This window comes from Cantharellus anzutake, assembly GCF_015039405.1.
Source record: "Cantharellus anzutake strain C23 chromosome Unknown EI90scaffold_59, whole genome shotgun sequence".
Classification (NCBI taxonomy): Eukaryota; Fungi; Basidiomycota; class Agaricomycetes; order Cantharellales; family Hydnaceae; genus Cantharellus; species Cantharellus anzutake.
The window spans coordinates 1-21,739 of NW_024067009.1; the positions used below are offsets into that span (position 1 = coordinate 1).

General features: G+C 47.1%; 4 protein-coding genes across 4 annotated transcripts; 2 read left to right on the forward strand and 2 right to left on the reverse strand.

Moving 5' to 3' along the window:
- Positions 1–7,320: 7,320 nt before the first annotated feature.
- EI90DRAFT_3129592 (uncharacterized protein) lies at positions 7,321–8,070 on the forward strand (the record flags this gene model as incomplete). The annotated part of the gene is made up of 1 exon (XM_039064214.1): positions 7,321–8,070. One exon carries the CDS (start codon positions 7,321–7,323, stop codon positions 8,068–8,070), a length of 750 nt encoding a protein of 249 aa, XP_038911707.1.
- A 1,217-nt stretch (positions 8,071–9,287) lies between these two features.
- EI90DRAFT_2835533 (uncharacterized protein) lies at positions 9,288–9,655 on the forward strand (the record flags this gene model as incomplete). The annotated part of the gene is made up of 2 exons (XM_039053651.1): positions 9,288–9,383; positions 9,443–9,655. Coding segments are annotated over 2 exons (309 nt in total), but the record flags the coding sequence as incomplete, so codon positions are not given.
- Positions 9,656–14,304: 4,649 nt separating this feature from the next.
- EI90DRAFT_3074728 (uncharacterized protein) lies at positions 14,305–16,437 on the reverse strand (the record flags this gene model as incomplete). The annotated part of the gene is made up of 4 exons (XM_039061521.1): positions 16,205–16,437; positions 16,081–16,156; positions 15,607–16,018; positions 14,305–15,550 (listed from the first exon to the last, which is right to left on the reverse strand). Coding segments are annotated over exons 1-4 (1,850 nt in total), but the record flags the coding sequence as incomplete, so codon positions are not given.
- EI90DRAFT_2238277 (uncharacterized protein) lies at positions 16,421–17,832 on the reverse strand. The gene is made up of 5 exons (XM_039052738.1): positions 16,970–17,832; positions 16,833–16,910; positions 16,725–16,782; positions 16,579–16,666; positions 16,421–16,527 (listed from the first exon to the last, which is right to left on the reverse strand). Exons 1-4 carry the CDS (start codon positions 17,517–17,519, stop codon positions 16,609–16,611), a joined length of 744 nt encoding a protein of 247 aa, XP_038911710.1. The 5' UTR covers positions 17,520–17,832; the 3' UTR covers positions 16,421–16,527; positions 16,579–16,608.
- Between the last annotated feature and the right edge of the window lie 3,907 nt (positions 17,833–21,739).

The following is a 21,739-nucleotide window of genomic DNA, read 5'->3' on the forward strand; positions in this document are numbered from 1 at the left end:
AGTTCGTTGTGAACCCACGCATGGTTTAGGATTTCGCGAACTACTGCTTCACGATCGGGGTCTTCCCCAAAATCGTAGAATATGTTTACTTCCCTATTTGGGAAGATTTCCTGGTCATTTGGCTCATGAGGTACGAGCCAGGATACGTGGAATCTTGGGTGGATTCCACGTTGTTCAAGTTGTGGTGGCAACTTGAGGACGTAGTTTGACGTCTCTGGAAATGTTTCCAGAATTTCGTAAGGCCCTATGTATAAGGGCTTTAGTTTTCCTGCCCTTCCTTTGGGTAGGTTCAGCTTATCCGTGGATAAGTATGCAAGCTCGCCTTTTCTCAAAGGCGGGTCCGGGTGTCTTTTCTTATTCACCTGGATTGTTTGGGCAGTGCGGTTGTGTATTATCACGTCGTGTGCTGCCATGAGGTTTTCCTTCGCTTTTTGGGCAAAGTCATTTACTCCTGGGTAGTCCGAGAGTGGTGCTGTTAGGCACATCTTTGGCATATGGCCGTAGATTAATTTGAACGGGGCGAATCCTGTCGATGTGTTTGAGCTCGCATTGATCGCAAATTCCGCCATCGACAGTTTCGCTGCCCAGTCGTGTTGATCTGGTCTAACCATCGTGTGTAGTATTTGTACTACTTTTTGTATCATTCTTTCCACTTGGCCGTCGCCTTGTGGGTGGAATGCAGTTGTGAATTTCAACTGCACACCGAGTATTCGGTGTAGTTTGCACCAAAATTTTGACATGAATTTCGAGTCTCGATCTGATATGATCGAGTGTGGTAAACCGTGGAGTCTTACAACTTCACGAAGAAATACGAATGCTAGTTCTAGTGCGTTCATTGTTGTCTTTATTGGAATTAGGTGGACGTTGGACGTCAACCTACACATGATTACCCAGAGGTAATCATATCCCAAGCTTGTTGGGAATGGACCTGTGAAGTCCATGGCTATTGACGACCATGGTGTCTCCGGGATCAGGAGTGGGTGAAGCATTCCGGGATTTCTCCTGGTGCTTTTCTTTGTCGTTTGACAAGTTCCACAAGACCTACAGAACTTGTGGGTATCCTTCCTCATCGACTTCCACCAGAAGTGTCGATGGAGGGTTTCCACTGTTTTCTTGGATCCTAGGTGTCCAAGTGTTTCGTGGATGTTCTCGAGGATTATTCCTCAAATGGACTTCCTTTCGTAGTTCCCTTTTGGGACTACTATTTGGGTCGTTCCTCCTTCTCCAAGTCGGGTTATCAGCCCATCTTTTACGGAGAAGTTTTTGAAATTTCCCGGGTTCTCTAGGATTTCCTGGTGGATCTGGCTTTTCGAGTATCCAGATTTTATTGCCTCAATGAGGTCTTTCTCTTTGAATTGTTTTTGAAGGTTCTCTTCTGGAATTATGATTTCTTCCAGATTTTGGGCGCTCCCCCCTAGAGCTTCCTCTAGGGTATTTCTCGCGCGTATCGCTGCAAGTCTCTTTCTCTCTGAGTTTTTACTCAGGGTACTGCTTAGTAGCAGTTCTTCGTATTCCTCGATTCTGTCGGGGATAATGTCTTCTGCATTTTTGTCCAGGTGGATGTCTGCCGACACATAGTCGTCAAAATGCAGATCCTTGTCCGTTGACGAGTCGTAGTATTGTGAGAGTGCATCTGCCACTTTGTTCTTGTGGCCTTCCACGTATTTTATTTCGCAATTGAAGCTTGCGAAAAAGGCTTGCCATCTCAGGTGTCTCCCTGAGTTGTGGTTTTTCGCTTTGAAATATTCCAAAGCTTTGTGGTCCGTGATTACTGTGAATTCACGGCCTCCCATAAGGTTGTCTTGCCATCTCATGAGTGCTTCGAGGACACCCAGTGCCTTGAGCTCGTAGGCGAAGTACCTACGTTGTGTGTTGGTGAACTTTTTGGACATGAATGCGGCCAGGCAGCAAGTTTGCCACCTTTTGCCTTGTCCAATTAATGCACCCATGCCCACTGGGCATGTGTCTGTTATGACCCAGACATGGAGTTTGGTCCTCTCTTCTTCTGAGAGGCTTTCCGGTGGGTTCCACTGGATGGGCTTCAGGATCGGAGCCCTGCATGCTAGACGTTTGATCTCGTCAAAGCATTTCTGGTGGAGTGGTGTCCACCTGAATGTCTGCTTGTTTGAGCAGATTGTTTGCAGTGGTCCTGTGTAACCGCTGACGTTTGGCATGAATATCGATAGATATTCTACCATTCCCAGGAATCTTAGGACTCCTGTGTGGTCTACTGGCTCTCGCCAGTTGCGGATTTTTTCCATTTTATCCGCTTGAGTGTGGATGCCCTGTTCGTCCACATGGCTTCCTAGAACATCTAGGATTGGGGCAAATGGCTGGAATTTTTTCCGGCTTATGTAGAATTTCACCCCTTTCAGGCAAGTGAACAACCACAATAGTGCTTTATTGTGGTTTTCCACCGAGCTTGTGCTGGTGAATATATCGTCAAACCAGACGTGTAGGCGTCTGCCTACTTCTCCTCGTAGTTCCCAGGTCAGTGCATGCTGGAAGGTGCAGGGAGTGTTGCAGTCTCCTTGCTGCATCATGTTCGAGTTGTACATCCTGTGGGGCGTGGAGAATGTCATCCTATGGACATCGTCTGGGTCCACCCGTATTTGTTCGTATGCATCTGACATATCGATCTTGGATCGGTATGTTGCTCTGGCGACTGATTCTTGGATCAGTCGCATGTCTGGCATTGGTGTGACGTCGAGGATCGTGTTTGAGTTACGATTCCTCGCATCTATTACCATGCGCAAAGATCCATCTGCTTTGCGGATGCACAGTAGCGGGCATGCTCGCTCGCTGTTCGTGGGATACCACCATCCTGCTTTTACATAGCGATCTATTTTGGTCGCTAGTGCTTCCTGCAGTGCTGCAGGACATCTCGGGGTGTTTTCCCGAAATTTCTTGTTCGGATCCTTCAATGGGATTCGATGGTTCACCTCCCTCAAGGGAGGCATTTCTAATGGCGCTGGCGCCATTACGGTTTCGAATTTTTCTCTCCACCACTCCCTGAGTGTTTCAAACTCAGGGTTGTTCATGGAGAGACCTTCCAGGTGTGGTATGTCTGGAAGTTCTAGTCCTTCTGGACTAGGATTGGGCCAACCTTCAGGGTATTTTCTTTTGATTACCCTGAGGTGTGTTTCAATCCCGCCTCCCTGTCAGGGGGGCTTCTTTTTTGGTTGTTCTCAAGCTCTTGCTCGAGTTTTCCATCTGTGTGATCTCGTCACATGGTCTTCACTTATTCCAAGGGTGTCTATGTTGCCCTTGTTCACCCTTCTCACTTTGTGGGACCGGAAGTCTAAGCTTACCTGGTTTTTGTTTAACCAGGGAGCACCGAAGATGGCGTCATATCTGTCGATGTTGATTACATCAAAGTAGTGTTTTTCTATGTGGCCGTTGATCTCAACATCCACGTTTGTTCCGAACAGGATCTGTGATCTTGTTCCTTTCATCCCCATTTGAAGGATGACTGGGTTCTCCAATTGGAGAATTGGGATGTGGACCATGCGGACAAAGTCTGGCGATGAAGCATCTGTTTCAGCTCCACTATCGAATAGCACATAGGCTTTTGTGCCTGCTATTTTTATGTGAGCCGTTAGCGTTCTCTTCGTTGAGAGCGGTCTGTTTGCAGGATATTTTCCTGCATCTTTTGAGATGCGGAATTTCGCATCAAACAAGGGGGACTGGGTTTCGATGGACTTTTGGTCCTTCTTCTCTTTGTCCTTGTTTTCCTTGGGTACTTTGGTGTATTTCCCCAAGGCATCTTTTCTTGGTGTTTCCACCAAGGCTTCAGCGACTTTTTTGTCTGCCGTGTTTTCTAACTGGCGTGCTACAGCCAGTTTGATTTTGTAGTTTATGTCGTCGTGATCGATGACTGACATTGGGCCCATCCTTATGGTCCCAACGTTGACTTCCTCACCCTCTGAGTCGGGTGAGTATTGAGGTCCTTCGTATGGGTCCTCTACTTCGAAGCTTGATGCTTCGGAGTTACCAGAGTTGTTCTCTGGTTTCTCATCTGATGAGCCTTTCGACTCTTCATCCATTGAGGTCACGATCTCCATGGCAGCTATGCGCCTTGGTTTTTCATCGCCCGTTACATTGTGTCTTGGGCAATCTTTCGTTTGCCCTATTTTGCCGCATTTGCCGCAAATTGGAACTGACTTTTGGTCAGTTTTCCTCGAGTTTTTCGAGGATGTATCCTCTTTCCATCTGGGTTTCAGCTCTTCCGCCTTTTTTCCTGATGGGAGGACTCTACCGCAGCTTGTGGTTGCCATGGTAGTTGTTCGGGTATAGTAACCTGATTTGTAGGCTGAGGACATCTTCAGCCCGTTGATTATCTTGTCTACACGAGATATTGCTTTTAACATCTCCTCATTTGAGGAGAAGTCTGCTCTGATTCTATCATGAGCAATCATTTCCCTCTTCCATTCGAGGGGAATGTAGTTTAGGAACCTGGCGTTGAAGGATGCCTGGTCTGGTGGCGTCACCATCTGGGACACTGCTTTGGACAGTTCTAGGTAGAACTGTTTTAGGCCTTTTTCCGCTTCATATTTGACGTTGCGGTACTTCTTTGTCGCATTCAGCGCGGCAGAGGCTTTAATGAAAGTTCTCATCAATATGTTGAGAACTTCGAGGAACATGCCCTCGTCTCCTCTGAGGAGAGTTTCATCTCGGAGTCTAATTCCGAGGTCAAACGCAGGCCCCCCTAATCCATGAATCAAGCAGTCCAGGTGGACTTTGTCGAATTGGGGACCTTTGCATCCTCGTGAGGCGAGGAATCCCAGTAGTTCTGTGAACCACTGCCAGAACGATTCCATGTCGTTCTCCCCTGACCATTTCTTCTCAGGGAATGCCGGCCCATTCTTTAGGGCTTCAGGCTTCACTCCTTCTGGGTAGGGAGTGAGTATTCTCACTTCGGCCATTCTTATGGCCTTTTCGTACCATTTCTCCAGGTACTCTTCTTTCTCCCCTGCCTTTGTGGGGTCGCTATCCAATGGAGATCTCTCCTTTGGGGGGGTTTTTGCTGGGGGAAATCTTCCTCGCAGCATTTCTTTGGTTTCAGGCAAATTTGCTCGAAGTTGTATTTGTATTCTCTCATTGTTTTGAGAGGGTGTGATTGAGTTACCTCTCTGTTCGAGAGGTCCGTCATAAGTGGATGTTTGGCCGAACCTTTGGTACGTGCCAATTCTCCTCCTAATCTCTGAACGATGCCTTCTTTCAGCATCATCTTCTCCTATCCTTGGGAGAAGGATCTCCTTGGCGTCTCTGTCAAGTCACTGATGATACCCCAGCGTGCCCTCACTGGTGGTTCTTTTCGTGAATTTTTCATGAGTTCTATTTATGTCCTGGACCGTGGTCCAGGGGTGTTTATTTGTTTCCTCACTTTTTTGTGAGAAATTTATTTCCTTCAGCAAGTCTGTTTGTTCGCTGATTTTTTCAGTCAATGCATCTATTGCGTTGGCCATTCTTTCTAGAGTTATCTCTAGATGAGCCGTACTATTATGGTTCATTTCCTCGATCTTTTTTTGGATTGAGTTTATCGCGTTTATTATGCGCAATTCCTGGTTTTCCAGGAGGAAGTTTGGTTGGGCGAGCAGAGACTCTCCCCAGTTGACATTTCCGCTTCTGGGGGTTCCAGAATGGGTTCTTGGAGTGAACACTCTACACTCGCTTTGTTTAGGTGAGGCCATTGCAGAGGGTGCTTCCCATTCATAGAGGGGTCTGTTCGCTGGTTTTTCCTTACTTTTACATAAGGCTTCCTCGGCAAACTCCCTCATTTCAGTTCGCCTCCTCTTCATTATCTCGGAGACCTCCTCCGAGGTTGGTGACCTTGCCTTGTCTGGCATGGTGTGTGGGAGTGTAAACTGCGGAAGTTCTTTTGGAGCTTCCGCACTCTGGGAGATCCTGCTCTCAGGGCGTATCTTCGCGCCTACTCGGGCTTTTAGCCTGAGAAGAAGTTGGTCTTCACTTTCCATCCTCCATTCAGATGGAACCTGGAACAAGTCCAGTAGTTTTTCAGATAGCCGACGCGGGGGCTCTTCCCTTTGTTTCCCTTTGTCTGCCTTTGGGGCTTGACTTGGGGATGTGAGGGGGGACTCCAGGGGATAGTGGGGCCCTGGAGTTTCCTGCGACTCTATCCGATCAGCTTTTTGGGCTGATTGTTCGGCGCTTACGCGTTTTTCATGCAAGTCGATCACCTCGTGTGGAGGTGAGGGATCTTCCCCAGCTTGGGTTAGATCGGGATGTCGTGGAGTTCTGGGGGTATTTGGCCCCGCACTTACTCCACGTAAGTTTCTAAAACCTTCAGGGACTAGCCCTGAGGTGGTTGCTAATGCCAGATCATGTTGATCCTCGTCGTCGTCTGACGATGGCTTTTGGTTTGAATCTCCCATCATGGGAGATTGCGGTTTCTTAATAAACTGCTCGTTTCTTTTTAGTGTCGCTGCAGATGCGACTTTGCCCTTGCGGGCATGTTTAGGTGCCATACACGCTACCAAGTCAGAAGTTAAGATTATGTAGTTGTTGTGGGTTGTGTTGTAAAACACACCTCATACACTTAAAAAAGTGTGAGGTCTTTGGGTAGCTCAGCACACAAAGCCGTAAGTGATACAAGAATGTGTATTTTACGGTGGTGTGTAAGCAGTTCCCTGGAGGTTCCCGCTTACCCACGTGACTATATGTATCTAATTTACATATGACTTGGGGTTCGGGGCTATTGCCCTGACACCCAGACCGCTTCCAGGAACTTTGACAGGTGTCAGAGGCAGTCATGGAGCAGCTGGATGGTGCTGTGGACAAGTAATACAACAGTATCTACCACCTTGGACAGCTGAGTTCGCACCGTGATGAGGTGGAAAAGTCTAGGGAGATGGTGCAATGCAAGCGGGTCGAGCTGGAGAGGGAGGAGAGGGAGCTGGATGAGGCAGAGGAGTTCAACCACCAGCTTCACAGTATAGTGGAGGACATGCTTCAAGAGGACTCTACAGCTATGAATCGGGCAAAGGCCAGGTACGACGAGCTTCCCCCAATCCCACCCCCAACAACATCGGGGACACACAGGGTTATGCATTGGAGCGGATGATGGCATCGTCGGGGGATACTACATCTTCCCCCCCTTCCCATAATTCTGGCCATGATGATTCTCTCCCTTCCTTGGTGCCCCACAGTGACATCGACCTATTCCTGGATGACCTTCAGTTCCAAATGCGAATAATGTTTAAAAAGGATTTGCCCGACTATGATTGCTGGAACAAGGCCCACTGAATGAAGGATTTCCTCTTCTGGATGGTGCAGGATCCCTTGATATCTAGTGCCATCATGGATGGCAAAGTCACTGCCGAGGACATGACGAGCTTGGCCAGCATCCCCCCACCAGCACAACCCACGTCGTCATCATCATCACTGCAAACAACCCCTGAACAATCCTCAAGGAAGAGAAGATGGTCATCGTCCACTTGTCCAACCTCGAAGAAACTCAGAAGGGCCTCTGACCAAATTGATGACAGGGCAGTCATGCTGAGACCCGATCGCTGGCATCAAGTGGCAAGTCGAGTGTGGGTGGGAACCCCTCCTTTGACCATAGGCCCACTGCACCGTGATCACCAGACTCAAGGTACTGCTCCAGTGGGAACACAGCAGGATGACTGCGACGAGGGTGCCACAGAGGATCCATCCTTGGATGAGCCAGATGCTGCTGGATCCATGCTGGAGGAGTTACCTGATGCTGCTCTTCCTCCCTTGGATGCATGCCAGGAGGATACATGTATGTTAGACAATCTGTACTCTCAATGCCTGCTGAAAGAGCTGCTCTCTGATGGGTGGGAGTGGGATGCTGATTCGATGCCAGAAGACCTGTGGATGGGACAGGATGGACCAAGTGGGGGTGTGATGGTAGTAGAATCACAGGGTGTTGGATATGAACAGCAAACATCGCAACGCTCTCAAGTGCCTGGTACTAGCAGCAACCACACTTCTCAGTCAGACCATCTGCTGGGGACCCCTGATCACACGATGCTGAATCATTACATAGGATATCAATATTGGAGCCAGGAATGGCAGAATGAATAGTTGTGTATTTATTCCTTTGTTGTCAGGGCCTGAGCATGGAATGCTATTGAAAAAAAAAAAACCGCATTGCTGTCTGATGCAATGGTGTGTGACAGTGTCCCACCAAGGAAGACCTTCCCAAGTGCCAGTTGGGTATCTGTCAGGAATGCGTATCCAGAGTGTCCGTAAGGGTTGCATGTAATCACCTGGGCTCGTAAGGTCAGAGGGGTGGGAAGTTAGCTTCAGCAACTCGGGTGGAGTGCTGTGCTCGTTCTTACACTGGTGTCCCAATTTCGGATGGGAGCCTTACGACAAGAGGTAGAGACGAGGGGGTAATGCTAGTCGATATATGAACTGAGGTGCATCCAGTGTAACCTACATGAGTTATAAGTACAACTAACTAAATAGGACCGGAGTGGGCGGATCAAGAGACAATATGAAGAATAAACAAATGGTTGATATCAGCAATCATCAACGCTTTTGATCTTGTCTTAACAGCGGCTTAAACCCACCCCAAACTCACTCCCAATGGCTTGTGTGCACACCAGATGAGACGCAACAGAATAGCATGGCAACAGTCCTGGCCAATGCCAGAACCTCTTGAAATTGAAGATGGGAAGCCAGTAATTAACAGGCAGGAGACCAGGGATGGAGGAGGGTAACATGAAAAACAAGGACAACGAGGAACAGGAGGAACAAGAGCAGAGTTACAAAGAACAAGGAAACAACCGAAGATAACGAAACCTGGAATAAGCAATCGGGATCCCACCTGCTGAGAGTAACCGAAGGTCACAACACCTCCCCCTCAGCGAGACCGAAAAGCTTACTGGAAGCAAGGAAGAGTAATAAAACTTCGACAAAAACACAGCTTGCAGGCCAAAGGAATGAGACTAAGAAAAAAGGGAAAAGCAGAGGATGAGGTGAAAGTGGGCCAGAGCCCTGTAGTATAGGCAGACAAAGAACACGCACAGAATTCGTCCAGAGAAATCAATCCAGGAATGCAACAGCAATAAACCTGAATCAGCATGACTGCAACCTCGGAAGGCACAGTATGTGTAAGGCCAACAGCGGGTACGGCGCATAAGATGTAGCATCACCGGGGAATGTGCCAAGCGAATTCAGACCGATTGCACACAAGTCTATCTCATACCTCCATTAAATAACAACAAAAAAAACCTCTTGGAGGTGCCATAGAGACTTTTTGGGACCAACTATCTAAGCAGGAGGAGAGTGATCGGCCCTATGAAAGCAAGGAGGATTGGGAACTTTGTTATTGGTTGAGCACAGAGGGTGTCTCACAAGGAGGGATTAATCGCTTCCGAAAGCTTAAATGGGTGCATGAGCCTAACATTCCAGATAAATGATCGCTACCAACTGTGGGATTAGGTGACAGGCTGTCCACATCCACCAGGATGCAGCTTCAATGTACAATTGGGTGAAGACGATGCCAGGCCCACCTTCATGGAGGTCCGATACGAATATCCTCAAAGAAGCGCCCAATGAGCCACAAACACTCTACTGGCATGATCCCATGGAATGTGTGCACTTCCTAATCCAGAATCCAGACTTTGATGGGGGTATTGCCTATGCGCCCTCATGGGTGTATTGTTTGGATGGAACACAGGTTTATTTGGAGATGATGATGGCAAACAAGTGGCACTTTCAGCAAGTAACTCACATCATTCCAGTTAGAGTCCTCAAGCTCACAGCGATGTTTAGTGATTTATTCATGGCAAGATGGATGCCATACATTTCAGGTATCATCGGTGGCATGGTGGAAATCTACATGGATGACTGTTGAGCTACTCGCTACATTCCCGGTTTGCATTGGGGCAATCGAGACATGAGAGTCGACGTCCTTGGTAAGCTTGAAGCTAATATCTCAAAAGGAAAGTTTAGCTTGGGTTTAGTGCTTGTAGACTTGGGGACACAGCTTCGCAGGAAGTACTGCTAGCTTGACCCAGTGTCAGTTTTAGATTGAGTTAGTTGGGACCAGGGCCTCAGTGAGTCCAAAACCCCAGGTGCCCTTGCAATGGGTGGAAGGGTGGATGGTCTGATGATGATAATAGTCAGTGGCACTAGGGTGGGTTGGCAGAGTTGTGACAGCTCTTTGCCAACTTTCCGTAACTTGCCCCCCCCATGGGAAGATTCTAGGCGAGCTGCTCACCCAGAAAGTTCCCACGGTTGTGGCTGTGATGGTTTCTGGGCAAGTCGCTTGCCCAGAACTTTCCCACAGGTCTGTGCATTCACAAATGCATGGATGCGCTTTCCTTTCACTGTCAACCACGGCTGTAGCAACTGTACATTCATATTTCACTTCCTCAGAGTGCATGATAGTGTAGCAGTTATTACTATTCTACAATGTGAGAGTCTTGGAACAGCAGGTGCCATTGAGAGGCTCTCAACATGTTACAACACTTGGGTAGTTTCCAACAAGGACCATTTGGGGGCTCCTCAAAATACTCATCCTAGGCGTCAGGAAAGCCTGGGAACTGTACAGTTCTTGGCTCTTTGCAGACTTCCCATAACAGGCATCCCCTGTGGGAAGGTTCTGGGCGAGCTGCTCACCCAGAAAGTTCCCATGGGTCCATGTGCATGTGGGGTCAAGGGCCATACCCTGACATAGTGGTTATGTGTGGTGCCATGTACTGCATGCAGCAAGAGCAGGGAATACAGTGTCTGTGAGAATAAAAGCAAGTGGACATCTTCACTTGCCTGCCGTGAGAAAAAAAGCAAGTGAACATCTTCACTTGCTTGCCGTGAGAAAAAAAGCAAGTGGATATCCTCACTTGCTTAAATCCTCCTATGCACCTGCCTTTTCCATTCAATCCTACTATGACAATAGTGCAAGTGGACATCTTCACTTGCTGCTGTGAGAAAAAAAGCAAGTGAACATCTTCACTTGCTGCCATGAGAAAAAAAGCAAGTGGACATCTCCACTTGCCTGCCATTGTAACTGGGCAAAAGAGCTGCCCAGGCAAGAGAGTAGGGACCTGGGGGTAGTGTCTGAGTCAGGTTGGAAGATGGGAAAGGATGGGTGGCAACAGTGCCGATACTGTGCCGTGGTCCGGGTGCTAGAAAATAATCAATAAAATCTCACTAATCATGTACTCACTCCTGGTCCTTCTTGGACAGTCGTCAGGAGGCTCTTTAACGTATGGAGGGATCGCTCAACACCACATTCTTTGTAGCACAGAAGAGGGGTCCAACCATGTAAATACAAGATAAACTGGGCATATTTATAGAAAAAAAGGGAAATCAGAACAAAAAATAAGAGAAATAGGCGATAGATGGTGGCAATGGGAACAGGAAGAATGTTAGCAGCTTGGCTAAAGAACAATGAGGCAAAAGAAGTGAACACAAGGTGACAATGAAATTAATAAATGAACCCATGACATCAATATCAACCATTAATCTCGCTTCTCCACCGCGTATCTGTCGTCCTAACTCCCGTCCTGTCATTCCATCCTTTTCTCCTGATCCGTCGCTGTCCATCGAGCTCAAAATCATGTGAATTGGTAGAGATTTGGGGGAGATATGGGGAAAATGGTAGATAACCGTGGATTTTGGGGAAGTGGCAATATGAGTCTTGAGAAAAAAGCATGGAAAAAATTGGAGCAAAATGTTAAAATGTGTTGTGGGTGTTGGGATTGTGTTGTATGCTTGAGGGTGCTCGTTGGAGCCTCGAAAAACGTGTTTCTGGCCTTGTTTGTGTGGTACTTGCTGTGCCCTCCTACACTGTGAGAAAAAAAGCAAGTGGACATCCTCACTTGCTAGCAGTGAGAAAAAAATCCTACTATGCCATTCAATCCTACTATGATGGTAGTCGAGCCACTTGACTTTCAGAACCAATTCAGTCCTTTTCATTCAATCCTACTATGCCGTGGGAATTTTAAGATCAATTCAGATCATAGTTGTTACAAAAATGGGGCCGGAAGCGCCCATTTTCGTCCGTTCTGGCGCAGGAATAGGGAAGGGGGTTGGACATAATGGTTTACAGGTGGTTTCACAGATGGTTTGACATGTGGTGTAACAGATGTTAGCACAGCGGGTTTTTGGTTGATTATTGATTGGTTAAACTTAATTATTATACAAATCATGTGATACAGAACCCATAAGAGTCTAAAATGGGAAATTCCCATTTCCATAACAATAGTAGACCTACTATGATGGTAGTAGATCCCTTGGGATTGCCATTCTGGGAAATGCTCCAGAGGTGAAGAAGGGTGGTAGAGCATCACTATCGGGTGGAAAAACGGCTGGGTTGTGAGTGTGGGTATGGAGGTCTGGAGAGGGGGTGAAATTGGCGGCATGGTTGGGCGTGGGAATTTTGCTTGGGGTTGTCGGGAATGATGGAGAAAATATGGAAAAATATGGAGTGAGTGTATGGAGTGTTGGATAGTGATAGAATGAGTATCGGGAGCGTCAGCGGATATGTACTGCATGTTGGTGACCAAATTCCACAGAATCCGACTTTTTGCGGTACACGGAGTTGTCCCCACAACAACAACACCACCAACAGAGCCCAGCACACCAGAAAACAAAGCCAAAGGTAGGAAGTTTCCCACCAACTATCGTGATAATTCATTCAGTTTATGCACAGCATTACCGGAATTGGGTGGATACGATGATAGCAGCGAAGGTGAATTGGGTTTGTTCCCTCATCATCACTGTCAGGGCCTGGCCTCTGTCCAGGGGCAGCCCTATCTCAGAGCTGCATCAGCAAAAGGTCCTCAGGGTTTCACTTCAAATGGTTTGAAAACAATTGAGTTCACTTCTGAACTGAATTGAAACATGACACCTTTACTTGGGAAATTGGTCAATTCGGCCAGTTTCATTGTATTAGAAGCAACAGGATCATCAGAAGTGTCCAAAGTTGACCGCAACAATTTCCTGATGTGGACACTTGCGGTGTCCCAGGCAGCCAGGTGCTGGATCCTACCCCAAGCTCCTCAAACTCACTAAGCAGGGATTGAGTTGTTATGTATTATGGAAGATAGCTACAACTTGCCTAAGTGGGGATTGAGTTGAGAAGAAGGGTAAGTTTCCCTATTCCCCGCTTGGCTGCTATAAAAGGGAAATGTACTGTACAGTTCATAACGTGACTAAGGGTAGGAGCTGAGCATGTTCCCATGATGCAGAAAAGGTGTCACATGGGTTAAGGTGAGTTGCTCGCCTTGACCCACGTGATTTTTCCCACGGGTTCGTGTGCGGGCTGTAGTTGTGAAAGGTGTGTAAAGATGGGAGGATGAGGGAAGTGGGGGGAGGTCAGGGAAGGTGGTTCTGAGGTTGTATGGTCAGGTGTGGCTGCCCTGACAATCACCTACATCCTGTGCATAAGCTGATGATGGTGCCAACAGTCCATGGCTTCTTGGGGCCCAAGTTTGGTTTGGAACACTGGCCAGTGGCACCAGAAACATTGACCTCCGAGACAAGATGTTTGAGGAGAAAAGATGGCAGACGAATCCTCTTCACACGTATCGTGAAGGAATTGAAGGAGTTATTGCTCCTTCGGAGTATGCAACTGCACTTCCAGGGGCCACCATACAAATACCCTTTACACTTGCATGCCACTTGATAGGATCTCGCACTGGGAAGAAAACAATTTTCTCCACACATGTTGAAGAGATAATAATCCTCAAAAAACCCGCCACTCTTGTCAGTAATTGTACAGATTCTGGATTGCCATCTAAGCGGCTGTTCTCCAGACCATCCTTCTCTCCCACAAAGCAACGGAAGCTTGAGAAATAGGTATGTTTGTCTCAACCCCACCAATGAAGGGAACCACTCAGTATTTGCCTACTCTGCCCCAGACCTAGCATCTTATGGCATTGCGTGAACAAACTCATCCACGATTCAACTCAAAAGGGTCACATATGTTCACAAGAAGAGCCTTTTTATATTCATTCACGATGTTCGCTTGATAGTTCTGCATCCCATCCCTGATCTTCGATTCAACCCATATGTTTGTTTGCTAGTATTGCTAATTTTCTTGAACTGACATGAGTAAATGTTGCAACCTCCATTGCAACCTGTGAAATGTTCACATGATCCACAAGCAAGGTCATGGTTGCGAAGCAACCTTTCTAGTTCATACCCCATCATTCCTATATCACGCGACCACATGCATTCCCCCCAAACGGGACATAGCCACCTGATATCCGGGCTCGGATAGATATTTTGCCTCAAAACACAATAATTATTCTACATGTGATAATGATTATGGGTGACACATTTGCACAATCAGCCGGAAGTAATTCAACTAGTACTACAAAATGACCAATGACCAGCATCACAAGCTCCGCCAGGGTACATACTCCTTACAGCATCCCGCATAAATTCTTCATCAGGCTCAAACATTGCAGGGACATCCTTTGACAACTTCAGCAAGGCATCATATGTTCCGTCATCCTGGGACCGAATGGTGCGAAAAGTCCTTGAAGAAGCCCCGGCACACCAAATATCAAATGAGGTGAAGGCACTCGTGCGGACCTGTTTCTCTTGCCTTGATGGCTGCACCCGCTCAGGTGGCATTATAACAGAAACTTTGGATTCCTTCGATGCCAGTGCATTCACCATTCGAATCACTGGGGGTGGTCCTGTCGACTTGGCAAAAATTCCAAGTTCGAACGGGTCCATCTTGTCAAATAAGTGTCCCGTCGGGCTGGTCCCGTAAGAGTGATCATTCTTCGACTGTATCATGAGGACGGACATATTGTTCCTTCGTAATATGGTGTCTTGATAAAGAATTGGAATGACCACATCAATGCCATGTTGATTATCCGCACAGACAACTCCGACACCCCGGGCGGCAAGCTTAAAGAGATATTGGACAGAGAGTACCTTGAAATCATAAACCTTAATGAAATGCGTAACGTAAATGCGTGAGCTCTTGAATGTATCAGCAAATGCGTCGTTGCAACTGCCTGTCAGCAGCCTTGAGGGCAAAGAATCCTTGATCGACTTGTGATAGATGTCGTGGGTAAAGAGCGCCTCGAACAACGAGGTCACCATTACCCCCCCTGGCTCCCATCTCCCTTCCCTGGACATAAGGTCATCTACGGTGTCGAGAATAATGTTGCACGTAATGAGTTCTCCCCGATCTCCCTTACTCATTCCAGGCCACTCCAAAATGTCTCGTAACATCTGACAGGACCGGACCTTATCCCGGATGGTGCACAAGATGATGGCCGCGGCCTCGGTGAGGATCGGCTCCGAGGCTGCAACCGTAACGACAGACTCAAATCCATCCTTGACACCCAAGCATACACGCATGTGCCTCTCGACTTGGTTCATCTGGTTCCTTACTGCCAACGTTCGGTGCCGACCAAAGTAAATGCTCGTATTGAAGTCCAGCACAAGGCGATGAGACATCACGGCAAACTTTTCATCGAGGGTCAAGTCATCCTTTTCCCACGCACGGCAGAGAAGTTTCTGGACAGCAAATACGGTGATTGTGGCTTTGACGCGTTCTCCGCCCTCTTGGTAGCGTGTCAGCCATCTACAATGACATAAAGTTATTATAGTGATAGTGAAGAAAGATCTGGGAGAACGTACAAGGGACGACCTAATGATAACCTGTACGGTAACTTAGTGACATCATCCAAAGTCATGCCCTCACGAAACTCCATCGCCATGCGATCAAAACCTAGTGCGCTGAACGGTTTGACACTGGCAAGTTTGCCTTGGAGAATGCGGCTCGATGGATCAAGGGAAGGTGGTGGGGAGAATTGGTCAGACTTTCCTGTTGTGGATAAGAAGAGGGTCCAGATAGGGAACGACCGTAAACCCCGCAAAGCGCGTCTGATCGATGAGAATGCGGACCACCTCCTACCAGTATTTGAAGGCGCCAAGGTGTGGGCTTCATCAAATGCCAAAGTCAATATGGGAGTATGCTGCGTTCTGAGCTCGAAATGAGGGTCGATCTTCCCTAATACTTGTCGGACGACAGTATCAAGTGCAACCATGCCTTGTGTATAAAAAAGACATTGAGTTAGTCAAGACCATGCTTAGGGAAGTAATGAGGAATACCATTTGTGTTTGTCGTGAACTTCCCGGGCGGTGTTTTCTGTTCTGAGGGAGTCATTGGCCTAATATTTGAATATAGCTGCCTCGATTATGAGTGACCTAGCGGCGACACAAAACAGGGACTTGCCTCCTCCGCTCTGGCCAATACCTCCGCGTAAAACTGCACACGTAGAGGAGCTTGGTGTCCAAACCGCTGTCCAAGTGTCATAAAAAGTCGAAACTGCCCGGCAAGGGATTTAGGATAGTCCATTAATGCCGCTGACTTCTCGGCCGGTGAGAGCACAGAAGAGGAGGCGATAATACTTTTTATTGAGTTATGTGGTCCAATGACCTTGGACACCCTCTCGAACAATGCAGTGAGAAATGCGCTGAAACGAGTATCGCTTTCATGCTCTTTAAGACCAATCCTTGTGAACCAATTCAAGACATCATGGTCAGGAGCCGGATATCCTAGATTGAAACATTAGAATCACACAGAAGAATACGGGAAGAGAATATCACCTTCAGCTCCCTGACGGAGATTGAAGGGGACTACAAAGTGCTGCTTGGAGAACTCGTCGACCATTCGCGATTTCCCCATGCCAGAGGACTGTACGATTGGTAAGAGGCGAGCATATGTATCAACAATATCTTGTCTCATCATGTACTGGTAAAGAATGTTGGCAGCGTCTCCTCTGTATTTGGAAGACCACGACTTGACTGCCGCTGGAAGGAGGTCGGAAAGGAATGACACAAGCAGGCGACGCTCTACCCACCATCTTCGGATGATTGAGAATCAAGTATCGCTTCAGGGTCGGGAGGACCCGCAGGCTGGGCGGTTGGAAGAAGAATTTCTGTAACGATCACAGTTTATCAGAGCCATCCAACGACGCCCAAAGCCAACGGTGCATACCCAAGTTTCGTATCTCCTTGAACGATTGAGCCTCCCATGCTTCATCTAACCTATCCCCCAACTCCGGATGTTGTGCGATTAAATCATCCAGTGGCGGTAAACTTTTCGAGTCGAGTACTCCGTCTGATTGGAGGACAATTCGGTCGAGAAGAAGAAGACGAAATGGATTTCTGGAGAGATGCTCGGCAAACTTGAGCATGAACTCGACGACAAGTGCGTCAAGCGTTATGTGGGTGGCCTCGTCCAGGACATTGGGATGAACCGCGAGAGTCGTGGGTGCACGTTTAGAGGAGGGCTCACCCACTGACGGCCCAATCTCCAAATTGGATCTCTTTAGAGCTGACTGATTTGGGAGCGGGACTTGAATTTCGCGACTGCCGTGCGGATGTTGCTGGGGAGGCGTCAAGTTTTCTGGAGAATCCCCGAAGGCAGGCTCGGTGACTTCCACCGACGAACCTCCGATGTGCAGAGGTTCTTCTTCCATTAGTGTTTCTGGGGCCAAGGCATCTAATGGAACGGCTCCATGCCTACCGCTTCGCAAATTCGGCATGTTGCAGCGTATTTAGTAGAGTAAGCCGATCGAGGAATGCGAACTGTAAATGTAACAACAACTACAAAAAACCCCGGCATACTCCGAGCCCCGAAACTTGGCGCACTGGATAAATATGGGTGCTTGCGTGCGACCCTTTTCGGAAATAACTAGTCGTTCAGTCCGATTGTGGCTGGCTCCCACACTCACGTACCGTGTGAAGTATAATAGATTTCCGCAACTTTGCCTTTGCCTCGGATTCATCTCGCGCACCTCAGATTCGGTGCGGGATGACGTGACGGTGCAGACAAAGTTCAGCAGTAGAGATGTCGGAACATCGCGAAATCGATCAAAAATACGAGATTTACATAAAACGCCGTCTAATCAGACGGTTGTAAGCGCTTTTAGTGGAAACGGCCGGAACCCAAGCGGTCCCGGCCCGTGAATTGGCGGGCGCGGGCATTGTGCGACCCGTAATGCACAACAGCATACACGAATACACAGTTCAGCGAGAAACAGGTGTGCCTGAGGAAGTACGATATCCAATGAACGTGAACAATGAAGAAATCAAGCGACCTTCCGGAGCGGATAATGGCGAGCTTATCCTGGCCGACGATGATTTGAAAATGATTGATTACTTACATGCACTGTGGGAAGTAAACCTTGGTAAATTACCAAGTTTTCGAAGGTAAAGGACCATTTACTAAGTTTCGGGTGGTAATTGAGGAATGGTAATGTACCAACATGCCTGACGAGGGTTGGTGAGTCGAGTTACTAAGTTTTGTGCTCCATATTTTACCAGATATCTTATGGTATTCAGCGACGTGATACATAAGTAGGATTTCATGTTACATACACCTGTATTACAGTAAAATGCAATGTAATTAATCATCATCGACGTCAAAAATGGGCCATGCAAGCTCAATACTAGGGTCTACAATCGCCCATCGCAGCAATGCGGTTCCATAACAAAACCGACCACATACTGATGATACCAATGCTAACGCGATAATCTGTGTCATCTCTGAGAGAGAGTTGAAGGATACTGGAGTGAGCGCAGCATTGTCATGAGCTCCGCAATCAGAAACAAGAGCGAGTACATGAGTCGTTGGCACATCGATGCCCAGGAAATTCGAAGTCGGGAGAGTGCATACTAGTATCTCATACAGTATGCTGTAGCAAATTTGCTTGATAAGCGGGTCTTTCGACGGACATGGGGATTTGAATCTACAGCAACCTCATACTGAGTTGCACTCAGTAAAATGTCTGATTAGAGAGCAATCAGACAACTCAACCTAACAAAAGATGCATCGTGATAGTTCTTCCATCGACTTTGTGCCCAAGAGGCACTTTATCACCTCCACCCGCAATACCTGACTTCCCCCATCGTGGCATGACTTCTGGCAGCCATCTGATAATCTCATGAAACGGTTTGAGATACACAATAGTGAGATTTTACGTCGAAGTGAGGCATCAGGGACATAATCCTTCTTGCACAGGCTCCAGAGGATGTTTGGGGTCCATGAGTGATAGATAGAATACTTCAGAGCTTTTGACGTTCTAGGACAGTGCAGCACTGGTCTGATGCGTTGATAGTTGTGGCGCCTAAGTTAAATTCGGCAACTCCCGAGCACCTAACCTCTTGCCATCTATCCTCCGCACTTTAAACACTGTTGTGTACTTTGCACAAAAACATGCTTCATTAAGGCCTCTTAGCTTGTGATATTGCTCTACTGGTGAGACAACACACTTTTTATGGAAAATGAACTATGAACATCAGAATTCCAATGTCACTAGCCTCATCTGACGTGCTGTACCACGCATCCTATCATACATCTTTTGCGTGTCTTTTCACGCATCTTTTTGTCCCTCATCAGACTATCGATACATTCCCCATCTTATTATGCCTCCAGTTGCTATGGTAAGTGTAGCATACACTCATGGGACTCACCCAATCTGCGGATCTCTCTGTTGCACAGAAAATCAAGATCCCTGATCCGCAAGGCCGAGGAAACTGTAAAAAGTACTCCATAGAAGAGACCCTTGGCATGGAATGAAACGAGTATGTTAACCAACCCCAAGCCTAGACTGACTACGAAAACTCGTGGATTGCTGAAGTCCTAAAGGGGAAAGGCAGAGCAATGCCGACACTCAGGGGTTCAAAGATTTAACCTAGCTATGTTGTCTGTCGCTTACCACTCCCAAAAGTCATAATCCACACACTAACTACTGTTGCTTTTTTACAGAACTTCTCTCTGGTTGCTTGCGTTCGCTCTCATTTCACTCTTACTTACACTGTTATTGCCAACTCATTCAACTTTACCCGACTTGCTACATGCTCTTTCGCATAGAGTGCTTCGACTTTGCTGCTCCCATTCGATCTCTCTTGGTACTGTACTGCTTGTACCTTGCCATTTACACATATTCACTTGTAGCATCACACTTCTGATGACCACGCTTCATGTATACGCATGTATTACCTACCGTTCAAAACATCGTAAATGAGTATTCTCCGACCCATACTAATTGTACCATGCCAAAGATTGTAAAGTACCAACAATGAATCAATAAATGACCAATTACCAATCTGGTAAAAATGGCCGTTTACCATGAAAAACATTGTACATCACCAGAAAAATCGATGTCATTCACCATGTCTGGTCTGGTATCCATTTCTGGTCCATTACTACTTACAAATTGGTACATTACCACTGCTCTGGTGGTGTTTGAGCTCGTATTTTACCAGACGAAAAATGGTATATATTTTCCACTGTGCAGGTATCTGCATGTGTAAACAAACATAGTAATTCACAGAGATTGCATTCTTGGGTGAATTATAGGAGGGTGAGGCGAGTGAAAATTAAATATGTTGGCTTCCTCGCCACAACCTCGCCATAATTCTGTGTCGGAAAACTGGGGATTTCGTTGTAACGTGCTACATGGCGTTACGGGATTTTGCTGCGTGTTACAAGGCATTACAAGGATTTTGCTGCGTGCTGCAAAGCATTATGAAATTTGGCTGTGTGTTACAAGGGTATTACGGGATTTTGCTACATGTTACGCATATGAACTACTGATTTGCTCGAACACAAGATGGACCGCAATAAACCAAATATACATAATGGTGCCTGCATATTTACATTATCAGTTGACTTGAAAGACTATCGGATACTACTTGTAGATGGAAGAACATGTCAGTATCGATGACATCGTTCAGAAGATGGTAGCTTGGACGTGGAGGATCCGTCACTGGAACTATGAATGCGCATCTGATAAACTCTGAGACCAGCACAAAAAATGTTTGCTGTGGCGACTCAAGTTGTAGAAGTCGAAAGCCTGTTACCCTGTCGCTTGCGGTGTACTCGGATAGGGTGGCTAGACGAAACCCTTGAACTAGGGCAATGGTATATGTGGATCTCTGGAAGGGCACATTGTACATTTTGATGACTTTTGCAAAGCGGGTCCCACTTGGAGAACGCAGTATCACAGAATCACTGCGCTTTCGTCCATGGAACTCATCGTGTGTGCGAACAAATTCATCTCTGCCTGTACCATTGTCAAGGGATCGATATTGGATTTTGATTGTTCGCCGTTCCGTAAGCTGGATCCATAGATTAGAAAAATTGCAAGCCGCTGGTAGTAGAAGTTTGGACCTACCCAATTTACCTCAGATCCGTCTAAACTCTGGACACCACACAATGAACAGATGAAGTTATAGAACTTCACCAGGAATGCAAAAAATTCTGGGCGCATTTCCTGGGACTGTTCTACCACATGAATCGAAATCATTACACCTTTCCATGTCGTGACAGGGGGCTCTCAGGGAACAGTGTTACAGGCAGTGTGGAGATGACCCGGGACATTAGAAACATCAGCTTCTTCAGGGCTTAGCTCCTTTCGAATTTCCTCTTGTATTGCATCAAGTACCCAGATGCACTCATCGTGTGTAGTGATCTAAAAAAAGGCAATGAATAACTTCCCCCACACAAAAAAGGAGAATATACCCTTCTTCCAGTGTTCTTAAAATTCCCTGATTGAAAAACCTTGCGCATCCACAGGTGTTCATGCTCTCCAGGCTTAGTGCTGGTGTTTGCAGGGACTCCTTTTGCCAGGAATGTCAAGAAACTATGCTGAAGCATGTGGAACTTGGGGAAGCACCATGACTTTTGGCCATCCATAGCGCATAGTGTGTGGAGTGTTTTTCGTAGTGGCTCAGAATGTGTGAGATATGATTGGGGGAT

Coding starts and splice junctions, on each gene's coding strand:
- EI90DRAFT_2238277 (XM_039052738.1), bottom strand. CDS start 17,519: ATGCCGAATTTGCGAAGCGGTAGGCATGGAGCCGTTCCATTAGATGCC. Junction 16,911..16,969: donor CAAGGAGATACGAAACTTGG/GTATGCACCGTT, acceptor TGATCGTTACAG/AAATTCTTCTTCCAACCGCC. Junction 16,783..16,832: donor TTCTCAATCATCCGAAGATG/GTGGGTAGAGCG, acceptor ACCTCCTTCCAG/CGGCAGTCAAGTCGTGGTCT.